General features: G+C 38.0%; 1 protein-coding gene across 7 annotated transcripts in view; it reads left to right on the top strand.

Annotated features, from left to right (window-relative positions):
* The window catches only part of rapgef1b (Rap guanine nucleotide exchange factor (GEF) 1b), a 67860-nt gene that overhangs the window by 41260 nt on the left and 12975 nt on the right, over positions 1-13625 (top strand). For 2 of the 7 annotated variants that reach the window (XM_028462102.1, XM_028462101.1), the window contains exons 7-12: positions 1176-1226; positions 2656-2770; positions 2861-3041; positions 4151-4666; positions 6734-6936; positions 11442-11603. In XM_028462102.1, coding sequence (XP_028317903.1) covers positions 1176-1226; positions 2656-2770; positions 2861-3041; positions 4151-4666; positions 6734-6936; positions 11442-11603 — 1228 coding nt within the window. The remainder of the gene's footprint in view (positions 1-1175; positions 1227-2655; positions 2771-2860; positions 3042-4150; positions 4667-6733; positions 6937-11441; positions 11604-13625) is intronic. The other 5 variants (XM_028462104.1, XM_028462103.1, XM_028462106.1 and 2 more) reach the window with 3 other exon arrangements.

The following is a 13625-nucleotide window of genomic DNA, read 5'->3' as shown; positions in this document are numbered from 1 at the left end:
TTTAATTTTTTCTGAAGAGGAAATACTTTTAAAAAGCTACGATGAACTGTTTCAGAGAGAAAATTAGGAATGTGTCATTTAAAAAATTATTCTGGGCATCCCACGTACTTTGTTCTCAAAAAATTCAGAATGTTTTTACCAATTGTTCAATGAATATTCAATAGGCACACTGTACATTTTTAGTTTGATCGGATGAAGACTTTTTGAGTTATGGACAATTTAGTGAGGGGTATGTGTTGAATTTTGCGCGTCTTTAACTATTTTCCATTTTCAGCTTCCAATATCTCAGGAACTGAACCACATAGGAAACTGAAATTTGGTACAGTAATACAGCTCCACCTACTCGCTCACAATATACAACAAGATCTGCTATACAGCCTATCTGGTGGACATGCCAGCCCCTCAAAATTTGAAAAAAATATGGGCCAATGAAAATAGTAAAAAAAAAAGTTTTGGGGGGATTTCAAGAGACTGTCACCCAAGAACCAATGCATATATATGACCAATCATTATGTGTTATGTGAACAGTCTATGTTCATTGCTCAAAGATGATCAAATTACAGGGAGCTGAGACATGTACTAAGTTGTTTACTGAAGGCCCAAACATGTTCCAGCCCCAAACCCTGACACACTTTTTTCCAAATGCGAGGAAATGGCATGTCCACCAGATAGGATGTATAGCAGATGTTTTTATATATTCTGAGAGAGTAGATGGAGCTGTATTAATATACCAAATTTTAGTTTCCTATATGGTGTAGTTCCTCAGATTATGGAAGCTGAAAATGGAAGAAAAATAAGAACGCACAAAAATCGACACATACCCCCCTCACTAAATTGGCCATATCTCAGAAAGTAATAATCCGACCAAACTAAAAAATGTAATTATTAAACAATTGGTAAAAATTTCAGAATTTCTTGAGACCAAAGTGCGTGGGTCATTTGTTAGAATTACCCAAATCGAAAAGGCTGTAAGAATGTTGCTTCCTTTCAGCTTTCGGCTTTGGCTATTTTTTCATTTGTATACTTTTTAGTTGGCTTCTTGGATTTCACCACAATTTTCACACTTCAAACTTAAAGTCTGGATCACTTTAGTCTGGCTCTTTCTTTGCCTTTTCCTCTCTTACTCTCTCTGCTGTGTTTCTCAATGTTTCCCTTTTGTATTCTGGGGGAAAAAGAGCACAGTTGAGTGCTGATGCCGGCCAAAGGAGACCCTCTCGGAAGGAGAAGTATGTCAGCCCGCAGGATTGTTGTTTACGTATAATAACCCCCCCTCCCTCCCATAAGCTTCTGGATTGAATGGAAACGTGTTTCTGATTTGCATGGTTTGCATCATCCCAAAGTTTATGTCATCCTGGGGGTTCCTTGACCTCATCCAGTCTGAAGATTGTCCAGTGCATGAGAGTGTCTGACTGACCGATGGAGTTTTGTCCTCACTGGCCTTCATTTATCATGGTCCCATGTAGTGCTGTGCGATATGGAGAATATTATTATTATATCACGATACAGGTAGATTTATATCCTGATAACTATATATATCCCAATATTTTTTTTTCCTTAAAATTACATGATATGAATGGAAATTTTTTTATATATATATAAAATAATTTTTATTATATATAAAAATCAACAAAAAAATTACAATCTTTCTGCAACTACACCAAACTTGCCATATTTTAACTTATTTTCATCACTTTTTCTTGCCATATTTTTGCTACTTCCAATGCATTTTTGCTACATTAATCCCATTTCTGCAACTTCTGCCATCAAATTTCAATGCCTTTTCTGCACATTTTTTCTACTTTTGAGACATTTTTGGCCCTTATAAACTCTTGCCACTCATTTTACTTCTGATTAAAACAAGGATTTCTCCCTTAAAATTACATGAAATGAATGGAAAATTGCTATTCGTTATTTATTTTTATATGTATAAAAAAAAACTATAATAAAAAGAAATCCCAAAATAAATGGTGCTACTCCTTTAAGAATCTTCTCAATGAAGGAATATTTGTGACTTTTGCTCCATATACTGTTATCACGTGTCCTGATTTGTATGTGTAAATGCCAACCTGGGGCACAAAACCAACAATAATGGCTACTATTGTTTTTAACCGTACCTGTAGTGAATTTTACTTTCAAGCTCCATCTAACATCATGTGATAGTAGAAGTTTTGTAAGGTTATATTCTTCAAAAGTCTGTATAAAGCAGCAGGAGATAAATTCACACTTCCAAGGCCACACACATTGTTAGCCTTATAAACTGTGATAGAGAGTTATGTCATACGGTAGACGTTTTTGTATCACACTACGATATATATATTTATATATCGCACAGCATTGGTCCCATTATTGCTCATTTTCCTGTTTGACCTGATTTTAACACATTGAGAGACGTAGGTTTGTCAGCCAGGGAGCCTTCATGTCATAGCTGAGTGGCTAACATGAAAAAAAACTTTATCTTCGTCTCACTAGTGCACAGGGGAGATAATGAGTGCGTGTGCTCATGTATCTATACATGCCGTTGTGTTGCATACATGTGATAAAGATTGTCCTACATGCTTGCCTGTTTTTTTCTTTTTTTTTCCCTCACTGATTTTTGCCAACATGATGAATTGGATCCAACATTCAGTCATATTTTTTTTGTTGATTTGTCAACAGTCCTCCACCAGCTCTCCCCCCTAAAAAGCGCCAGTCCGCCCCTTCCCCTACACCCATAGCCGTAGTCGCCCCAATGAGCCGAGGCTCCAGCCTGCCGTGCAGTGACCACAGACAGGTGAAGGATTAAATTATTCATCCATTCTGAAAAATGCCAAATTGTACTGTATTAACAATGAATAACTAATAAATGTGTGCCTGTCTACAGGAGTATGACCAGGAGTGTCTTCATAGGCGTTTCTCAGGAGGTAGCCAGTCCTACGGGGGCGACTCTCCGCGTCTGTCTCCGTGCAGCAGCATGGGCAAACTCAGCAAGTCCGACGAACAACTGTCTTCCATCGAGCACGACAGCGGCCAGTGCTCACGAAACACCAGCTGTGAGACACTGGGTGAGACAGGATTTAATCATGGGTAGCAATTCATCATGGAATGTTTAACCATTCAATATCTACATGGGCCAACTAAAGTGCAGCATACAGCCAAAGTATTTTATTCATCCAGTATTATGTGGAAGAAAAGAAAGCCAATAGCTTGTTTCAGACTACCAACATGTATACTAGGGGTGTGCATTGCCATGAATCTGGCGATATGAAACGATTCACGATTTGCATGTCACAATTTGATATATCCCGATACTAAACAATACGATATATTGTGATATCAATAATTACAAATGTCACCTTTACATGTACAAAATGGTATGAAATACAATTTATTTCATTTATTTAAACTTGCAAGAATAAGTAAATGGTAACTAATAGTAATTCAAGTACAAATATGAAAAACAAGTGGTACTTTTTTCAAACTGCCAAATTACATTTTTTTTTTTTTTTAAATTTCACTTTTGCTTCTACAACAGATTCCGATTCGTTTAAGTTCTTAAATACTTTTTTCTTTTTTTCTTTTATTTAAGTAACCACATACATCTATAAAAGTGTCCAGTATGTTTTATGAAAATAAAGTGCAATCATCTTCCAAGCTAAAATGCATTTTGGAGTGAGGTAGTTTAACAAGTTTTGATGCGGTTCACTGACACCTAGTGACAAAGCGTTTACGTGCTATGCATATGTTAGTGCTATTAAAAGTTTTTTTTTTGTTAAAAATACATAATTTAAAAAAAGGATTTGGTCATTTTTTGGATCGATACGATAATCACATGGTGACATATTGCGATATATATTGCGGAATGAATTTTTTCTTACACTCTTAGTAGTTTAAGATCTGATGTGGTTTACTGACGCCTAGTGACCAGGTCGTTTACATGCGATGCATATGTTAGCGCAATCAAATGTTTTTTTTGTTAAAAAAACATGATTGAAAAAATCAAGTTGGCATTTAATCGTATTCTAAATCATCAAACCACTGATTTGAAGTTATTATTAGTTTCAAACCATGCATATCATCTACAATGGTTTCCAAAGTGTTAAATTTTGTGGAAAAGTTGGTATTTAATTCTTTTTTAGTCTTTATATAAATATTGTTTTTCCTACTTTGGCAGATAACACAGACAACTACGACCCAGACTACGACTTCCTGCACCAGGACCTGTCAGCTGGGGAGCATTTACCCCCAATCCCAGTGGGGGGCTGCCTAAGCCCCCTCCCCGAGTCCAACAGCGAGTCTTCATCGCCCGTTCCCGGACAGCACCCGTCACACCCCCGCTTCAGCGCTCCACCCCAGCAGCCAGAATACTGGACCCCACAGTTAAACCAGACCAACCCCTTATCGTCCCGCATCAGCGCCCCCCCCGCCCTGCCCATGAAGAAGAGACGCAGCACCCAAGCACCCCCCTTCTCAGACGGATGCTCCAGGGTGCTGTACGAGCGCTACCCCTCCCAGTACGACAACCTGTCAGAGGAGGAGATGCACCTGACGCCGCCTTTCCCGCTTTTCACACCCATCTCACCCATGCCCCAGACAAACGGGGGAGTGTTTGTCGCTCAGTACATCGCAAGTGAGAATTCAGACGTCCCAGCCAGTCCACCGCCGCTGCCAGAGAAGAAAAGCAGACACAGTAAGTCATCATCTCATTAAAGGGTACCTGTTTTGAAAATGTATATAACAAAAAATGTTTAATGTTTTACCAATAAACAAATTATGTGCACCTTTTAATTAAAAAACAAACCTTTTTAGAACGATTTTATACCTTCAGACGTAAACTATGGAGAGTCGCCATTTTGGTCAGGATGTGACGCACTTTTGTTGATTCCTGTTCTGTTGGTCTACGGTTTCTGAACAACGGCGGAGTGTAAAGCAAATGGTTGCTATAGCAACAACAGATAAACCCCACAGAAACATTTAGTTTGCGTCATTAAGCCATAAAACGACATTAAGTCAGAGTTAGCCAGACATTGGCTCCATAATATCGATACGGGATACACACTTAAAACTTTTCTGTTTCAGACGAAATTCAGTGATATGCGAGGACTGCTTCAAGCCGAGCTGCTATGCGGGCTAAGCTAAGTGGCTAAGATAATGGGCACAAAGCCAAAGTTATGTCTAAAATCAGACGCGGTCCCGAAGTCTCAATGCAGCTTGTAAATGTACTTATCCTGTTTTCACAGTTACTCGCCATATTTGTGCACTTCCAACACAACTACTCAGCCATGTCTCGTTTCTGCTGGTAACAACAGCTCTGTCCGTTACGCTAATTCTTCTTGCTAAGTGGGTTCAGAAAGGCACACAAAATGATATTAAAAATATAAAAATTGTTCTAAAAAGTCCTTTTAACGTGTTTTTTATTTTAATAAAAAGGTGCACATATTTTGTTTATTGATAATACATTGAACACATTTTTGTTATACATTTTCGCTTCAGGTACCTTTAATGCATATAGTTCATGGAAGAAAATTATTCCTGGGCCTATAGAAACAGGAAGTGAATACCAGGATGTGCTACAATAGTTCAGTCTCTTGGGACACTGAGGGTAGCTTTTGTTCATTTCCTCTCTCCCACCCCCCCACCCCCACCTGCTACATCACTTCCTCACCAGCTACTGCATTACGTCACAGATGTTACAGTCAGCCCTTCCTGCTCAACCAACCACTTTAAATTCACTTTTTCCACATAAATTTAGTGTTCACTAGCAGGATTTTAAATTTACCTTCTGATTTATTCATTGACAACAAATTAATCCTCATTTGTGAAATGTTTTATCATGTCTAAATAGTGTTTTATGGTTTCAAATGTTAATATATAAATAATACTCAAAAAATTAAACAAGTAATAACATCAAAGTCAAAGTTGAAATTCCTTCAAATATTAAGGATTAATTTATACAGACTGTTTTTCAGGAAATGTACTTGTCTATTTATATTGTAGTTTCCAATGTTGTCAAGCTGTTTTTAATTTTTATTCACATACCCCCTTCACAATTTGTGTACCCCACTCTGGGAACCTAGGCTCTAATGTGTTTGTAGAATGTAGACTATTCATTTCATGTATTTAAGTTATTGAGGAAGAGGTAACGGCAGAGGTTTTACTTCAGTCATGTGTTTTTAATGTTTTTACTCTTATCTTTTTTTTTTTTTTAATTATGTTGACACTTTAAAAATAAAGAAAACAAATATATAATATGGAAATTCATTTATATTTGCAGTATAGTGTAACTTTTTCCAGTCCTAGCAGCTTCTTAATTAGAAAGAACATCTTTATCTCATGATGTGAGGGTCAACATCAAAGTCAGTGATTGTTTGTTGCAAGTTTGAGGTAGTGACAAGCAAACAACAGGAAGTGACATTTTTCCTGTGAAATGTAGTTTGTCTGCGGTAAACACTTGGTTTTTTTTTGTTGCAATTATCAAGTGGATATAGTGCACATTTCTTTCCACGTTGACAGTTTCTAGAAATACTGCTATATTTCCATATTTAAATAGTAAGGTGTAAGAAAATCCCCTCAGCGTTCATTTTCAGTAAAGAAGACGAGTCATAAGGGTTGTAATCTATGTACTCCCCTCATGCTTAAACTAATACAAGGTTGTATGTAAAGAGGTGAAATCTATGGACTTGTTCTGTTCTTAAACTCAAACATTTAAAGCCATAAAGAAGAATTAATAATCTTCTCCATTTTCTGCCTCCTCCAGTACTCCAGTACATGCAGTTTGTAGAAGACTACTCGGAACCACAGCCCTCAATGTTCTACCAGATGCCTCAGAGCGAAAGCATCTACGAGCAGCGCAACAAGCGCTTCCAGGAAGTTTACGGCTTCAACGACTCCTTCAGCAGCACTGACTCGGTCCATGAGCCCCTGCAGCCCCCGGCGTTACCCCCAAAGCAAAGACAGCTGGTAAGAGACCCCCACTACTGCTTTTTAAAGAGTCACAAGCTTAATGTACGGTAACCCTGTATTAAGTTTTAAATGTAGGCAAAGAAGAAAAAGGTAAACATCTGGGTGTTTTTATTAGGAATGTATTAATCCAGTGGTTCCCAATCAGGGGTTCTAGGAAAGATTTAACAATTAATTAAAAAAAATATTAGGGAAATTCGTTCCTTTTTAGGCTTTTTTCTTTTTTTGGCAAATTCACCACAAACTAACAGTACTTATAATATTTTAAGGTTTTATTTACTCAGGCAACTTTTTTCAGTAAGTTTACTTTGATCTCCTGACATTGCCAATCTTCCACAGAGTCGTCTGCTGATTGCTTTGATGTGTCCATGATTTCCTCGCAATAATTCCAGCAAGTTAATTTTGTCTTCTTTTTAAACAATATGTTATGGTTTTATTTATTCGGACAACCTATATGAATAAATGAAACCAAAACATATTATTATATATTTTAAATTTTTACGTCAAAGCGATCAGCAGACACCTCTACGGAAGACTGACAGTTGGCCGTCTAAACATGTCAAGAGATCAAAGTTCATTTCTTGAAAAAATTTGTCCGAATAAGTGAAACCTTCAAATATTATTCAGAAAGAAGACAAAATTAACGTTGCTGTAATTATTAACAGTACCATTGCTCAATAATACAATATTTTCTTGTATTAATTTATGACACAATATACTGACAATTTCATTTCATTCATTTTTTTATTTCGCACACCAAACATTTAAGGTGCAAGGAGGGAACAAAGCTCCACCCCTTTCAAACTTAAAACATATACATACATTACATATAAGGGTTTAGGAGAGCTCGCTGTTCCACAAATTAAAAAGAAAATGACACTATGGAGAGGGTTGTAATGATATGAAGGGGGTACATGGGACAAAAAGAATTGGGCTTTAAAATATTTAGGTCACTTTAGGTTGAGTAGATGCATTGGTATTATTTCCACACTACTAGGTCAGCGTCCCACTGTCTTCCTACTACAGGCTATGATGCAGCTTGTATTCTGAGTCAGTTGTGATCCTCATCAGGTTTTTTCTCCCAAGCGTTCCTGCTTATCTTGTTATCTCTCACACCTATTCAGCTTCTCGCTCCAGCTCTCTGTCTATCTCACTACCTTGTGCTGTTCTGTAGCCACATCCAGACATTTGGGCAACCACAGGGGTGTTTGGTCATTAATGTGAGGTGAGACGGGCCTCTTATCAGGCCCTCATCAGATGCAGTCCACTTATCTTAATCTGGGTCGATGTCTGGGTTAATTAAGACAACCGTCTGATGGCGAGTCAGTAGGGACACGATGTAGGGATGAGGCTGAGGAACAGCTGCTTTATATAGGTTCAATGTTAAGCCTTCGATTTGTCCTGAAGTGAACTTCAACAGAGAATTTCCCACTGAGATTCACGACTTCTAGATTTCTGTGTCAACAGTTTAACTTGAGCTTTTGAATGCTGTAATGTTGTCTCTCCCTTTAATACACGTGTAAAACTCGAGGCGCAGGGGCCAAGTCCGGCTTTTTGGAGCATCAAATTTGGCCCTCTCGAGAAAGTGGAATACAAAAAAATGGAAACCTGTAAACTATCAAAAATGTAATATTTGCAGAGCTCAGTTTTCCAGTTTTTATATCACATGACAGCAGTACATTTTTTCTTTAATCTCAAACTGTTGAAAGAACTTTTAATTTTTTCAAAATCTGGCAAATTTTCCTCAAATTATTCCATTAAATTTCACCAAATTCCCAAAATCAGGGAAATTTAAGTGAAGATCCTGCAAGGACTGATATACTCGCATGCTTTATCATTTATTTATCATTTATACGTGGAAGTGCAAACCAGGGCACATTAATGTTGAATTTCCTCTTTTTCCCACCTAAAATCTCTGGCCCAAATAAGCTCCAACTGGTCCGTATTTAACCTCTGAACTAGAATGAGTTTGACATACCTGCCTTAATGTAACCCTAAACATACTGGAAACTGTGGCGAAGAGTTATGGCCAAGCTAAACAACAGCTGTTTTTTGTCTTTTTTTATTTAAAAAAAGTTTTGAACTTTTTCAAGCAACCTTTAAATCTTTTATCAAGTGTCAAAAAGTCACAGCACCACAAACCTGATTAGTTAAAGGTATCTCTCTTTAAGCACATGGAAATAATTCGCCTTTGACTAAACTTGTAATATATTATGAATCTGCAGGACAAACAATAAAAAATTTGAAGCATTGAGAAGTGCCTGCATTCCTACTAGATCAAACAGCTGGCACAGATCGTAATCCTTACACCTGCATGCAGTTTATAAGACTTAGACTTTTGTCCAAAAATGTACTGTTTTCTTTATAAAATACTAGTGCTCTTGCAATGAAAAACAGATCAATTCATTTTTAAAAAAATTTAGATTTAATATGTTATGGTTTCATTTATTCAGACAACCTTTTTCCAGGAAATTTACTTTGCTCTCCTGACATGTTTCGACAGTCCACTGCCAGTCTTCTTCAAAGGCGTGTGCTTATCACTTTGATGTGTCCTTCAATTCCGCGTAGTAATTAGAAACATGTTCAGCGCGAAGGGGATGTCACATAAGTCGGGCCTCGTCAACCATCCGATGTCTTATGTTTTTGACTTCACTTCCTGTCACAATCACGACTTGTAGCATTTAAAAAGTTTGGTAAAATCGGACCAACTGTTGATTCCAAGATAAAGAGATTAAAATGCAATAGAAGTAGCCTTAAAAATATCATGTTTTTGGATGATCTTCTTAAGCCTGTGTGAGGTTCACAATGCTGTTTATTAACATTTATGACATTACATTTAGTACATTTTTAATGCATCCTCAATTGTGGGCTGGGAATTTAGGTAATAATTCCAGCAAATTAATTTTGAAATAATGTGTTATGGTTGCATTTATTCAGACAACTTTTTTCAGGAAATTTACTTTGATGTCCTGACTTGTCGATCAGCAGACGACAAGTCAGGACATCAAAGTAAATTTGCTGAAAAAAGTTTCCTGAATAAATTAAACCATAACACATTATGAGATTTTAGTTATTTAATGCTATTTCATGATAAATAAATACTCATGCACATTAAATAGTTGTTATGGTACTCTTCTTACAGTTTAGTAAAAGTGAATATTGGGTTACTGTATAAATGTATCAGTGTTAGTCCGACCCAGCCACCTTCTCCTCCGAGCCTTTGTACTTGGCGTCTATTTTTATCGCTGTTTAGTGTAAGCGTAGTCGGTGCGTGTAGTCAGACTGCACTCATCACTGCTCAGTGCTCACGCCACCAGGCCTAATCTGGCCTCATGGTTTGGACTGGATGAGCTCGAGGGGGGGGGGGGCAGCGGAATAAGCCTGTTTGCCTCCTACATAAACCCGTGTTTCAAGCTTACAGGCTTTGGTGACTTTCCACAGCTTTGCAAAAAAAGAAAAATAATTTCAGTTGCTGTGTCATAAGGAAATGGGTGAGCGGATCATACTGTGCTGTAGTTGGCCCAGTTTCTGTAAAGCCCTTAAATCCAAAGCATTCCAAGGCTTATTGAACTATCACACTGATGAAAAAGGTGTGTAACCTTATTACGGGATTCTATGAAGAACTCATACTGGAATCTAATCTAATCTAATCATTTAAAAGGATCCTCCTGTTTTTACAAATATGGCCTGAAATCTTTGAGATGTACAAACTCTGAGAATAGAAGTCCTTTTGGGTGGGAGTCATTTTGCTAACTTCAGCCACCAGAGCATCAACCAAGCACTGTTTAAGGGAGAGTAAAGGACACTTAGGAGAGCTCTTCTTCTCTGCTTTGTCTACTACCAAACCGCAGAGTCTGAACTGTCGCCCCCCTGAGGTCATAGATTATTTTTTGGGTCACAACTGTTTTTATCCTCTTTCGGTAAACAGGAGGTTTACACCGACATTTTTCACTTTTCCTGATTATTAAGAGCAACCAAAAGCAGCACAAGTTGTCATTTTGACTGAAAAAGCTGCTAAATGATCATAAAAGTAGGCTGAATGCTTCACTCCAATAGGAAACAATGGGATATTTACAGGCACTGGAGCCATGTGACATCATCAATCACACGATTTCAAGATGGCAGAACACAGGCTCTAAAACTGTAAAGTAGTCCCATTTTTAAAATAAAATTAAAATGAATATGGTGCAAAACAATGCATTTTGTTAGGCATGGATCTTCAAATCAATACATTTAAATCATTTTAGGCCACATTTGTAGGATCTATTTAAACCTGCAGCCATTGATATCTCTAATCTGATCTTTACAAAACTTTGACAGCTTTTCCACTTTGGTTTTCACTGCTTCACTTTGAGTAATTCTGCTCTAATGACCATTGTAATCAACATTTACCTCCTCTTCCTCCTCCTCTAACACCCCGTTTCCCCCTCCTCACCTGGCCTCTACATCTGTCGCTCTCACGCCCTGCCCTGTGCTCTTTCTATTTTTCTCTGTTTACCTCCCAGGCTTCCCACTCTTCCTCCCCTTCCTCCTCCTCCTCCTCTTCTCTCTCCTGCCACCTCCAGCCGTCTGTAGCGGCCCTGGAGGAGGCGGGCTCTGGGCTGGGCCTCAGCATGTCCGTCTCTAACTCCTACCTGATTGGCCAGGCGTCTTTGACCACGCCCACGGTGAGTTGGTGCTGTGTGGACCCGAGCCGGTCCAGCAGTGGCCGGACCCGTCCATGCTTCAGCTGTCTTTGTTTCCCATTTCCACTTCTGAGGCTTCTGGCAGTCTCACCCTTCTTCCAGTTTTTCAATCCGTCGACCCGTGTGTGCGTGTGCGTGCGCGCGTGGCTGTTTTTTTTTGCGCTGAGGCATTACACATTGTGAGATTATTGTGATGAGTTGTGGTTTTGTGGAGTTCTGGCCAAGTTTGTGAGTTTGTGTGCTGAAACGTTCCTCCATATGTCACGTAATTGTTTAATTTTTTTGCTTCCTTGGCTCTAAGTGAAAATATATCCTTTTTTTTCTTTTTGCTCACATTAACATTTTATTTGTATTGCAGTTTGTTTCCTAGTCGAGTTTTGTCTTTCGTGTGTGGTTTCCATGTCATTTCAACAAATGGTCCTTGCACTTCAGTGATTATTCATTGGGCACGCTGTACGTTTTTAGTTTGACTGGATGAATACTTTTTAAGATATGGCCAATTTAGTGAGGGGGGTTATGTGTTGATTTTCACGTCCCTTTTTTTCTTTCATTTCCAGCTTCTAATATCTCAGGAACTACGTCACATAGGAAACTGAAATTTGGTTTAGTAATACAGCTCTACCCACTTTCTCATAATAGACAAAAATATCTGCTATACATCCTATCTGGTGAATATGCCAGCCCCTCAAATTTGGAAAAAAGTTTGTCAGGGTTTGGGTCTGGAACATGTTTGGGTCTTCAGTTAATAACTTAGCATATGTCTCAGCTCCCTGTTATTTGATCAGCTTTAAGCTATGTACATAGACTGTTCACATCACTAATGATTAGTCACATATATGCATTGGTTCTGTGGTGACGGTGTCTCTTGAAATACGAAAAAATACTTTTTTTTTTCTATTTTCATTGGCCCATAACTGCATGTGGGAATATAAGAAAAAAATCTGATCTCTGTTTTCATTTATAGTATAAAGATTAAATTACTCTTTCTTGGATATAAAACAAATTTTTTTAAGCGACTTTTTTATTTCTATTTTGGACCCCAACTTTGGGGCTATTTCACCAATCGCGACTATTGAAAAGCCTCTATGTCTTATAATTATTTATTGTTTCAGTTTTTCACTAATAACATAGGAAATATATAAAAACCATCAGAAAAATATTTAATTTTGAAAACATAATGTTCATTATGAACAAATCTTACTAAATACAAATAAAGCAAAAACAATCCTCCTATTATTCTGACATTGAAAATAAAATGTAGAGAACAGGTTCAGGCCTTGCTTGTGGATGGAATAAGATCCAGATTTTGACCCCAAGTTTATGATCATTGGACCCCATGTGTTACAATAAGGGTCAAAAAGATGCAAAATGTTTCAGTCACATCTGATGAACCAATGATGCGTCAGTCGTGCTAAAATGTTGTAGAAGACAGAATGCAGCGCTACACAGACCTAATGAGGAAAACATTTAGCATTTCTCCTCCTGACTTCATCCTTTTCCACATCTTCTTCATTCTCGAGCATCCTTTCCGCTCTCCCTGACACTGCCTCTGTCAGAGATTCCTCCCCTCGTGAAATACACACACACACACACACACACACACACACACACACACACACACACACACACACACTCACTCACCTCCACGCCTCTCATTTGTCTGTTTCTGTGGAATGTTTGCATTCCTCAGCTCCTTAGGGCATGATGTTTTGTGTTAGGAAATGTTACAGTGGAAGAAATCCATGCCTGGAAAAACACTTTCATGTGGAAAAACGAGAGAATAGGTCAGAAAAAGCGAGGAATCCCCAATTTAATTATTCATTTTTGGGGGAGATTTTTGCGCTAAAAAAAAAAAAAAGCATCACAAAATCTTTTCTTGACCTGGTTTTTCTGTGCATGAAAGTGTGCCTTTGTGTGTTTTTGTGCATGAGTGTGGTTTGTGTATGAATAGGTGTTATGGTATGCTCACACAGGGCTGGTATGTGTAACATGTTCATACAGGTT

Source organism: Gouania willdenowi, chromosome 12 (genome assembly GCF_900634775.1).
Source record: "Gouania willdenowi chromosome 12, fGouWil2.1, whole genome shotgun sequence".
In the NCBI taxonomy this organism is placed as follows: Eukaryota; Metazoa; Chordata; class Actinopteri; order Blenniiformes; family Gobiesocidae; genus Gouania; species Gouania willdenowi.
This window is presented reverse-complemented; position numbering and strand designations above follow the sequence as displayed.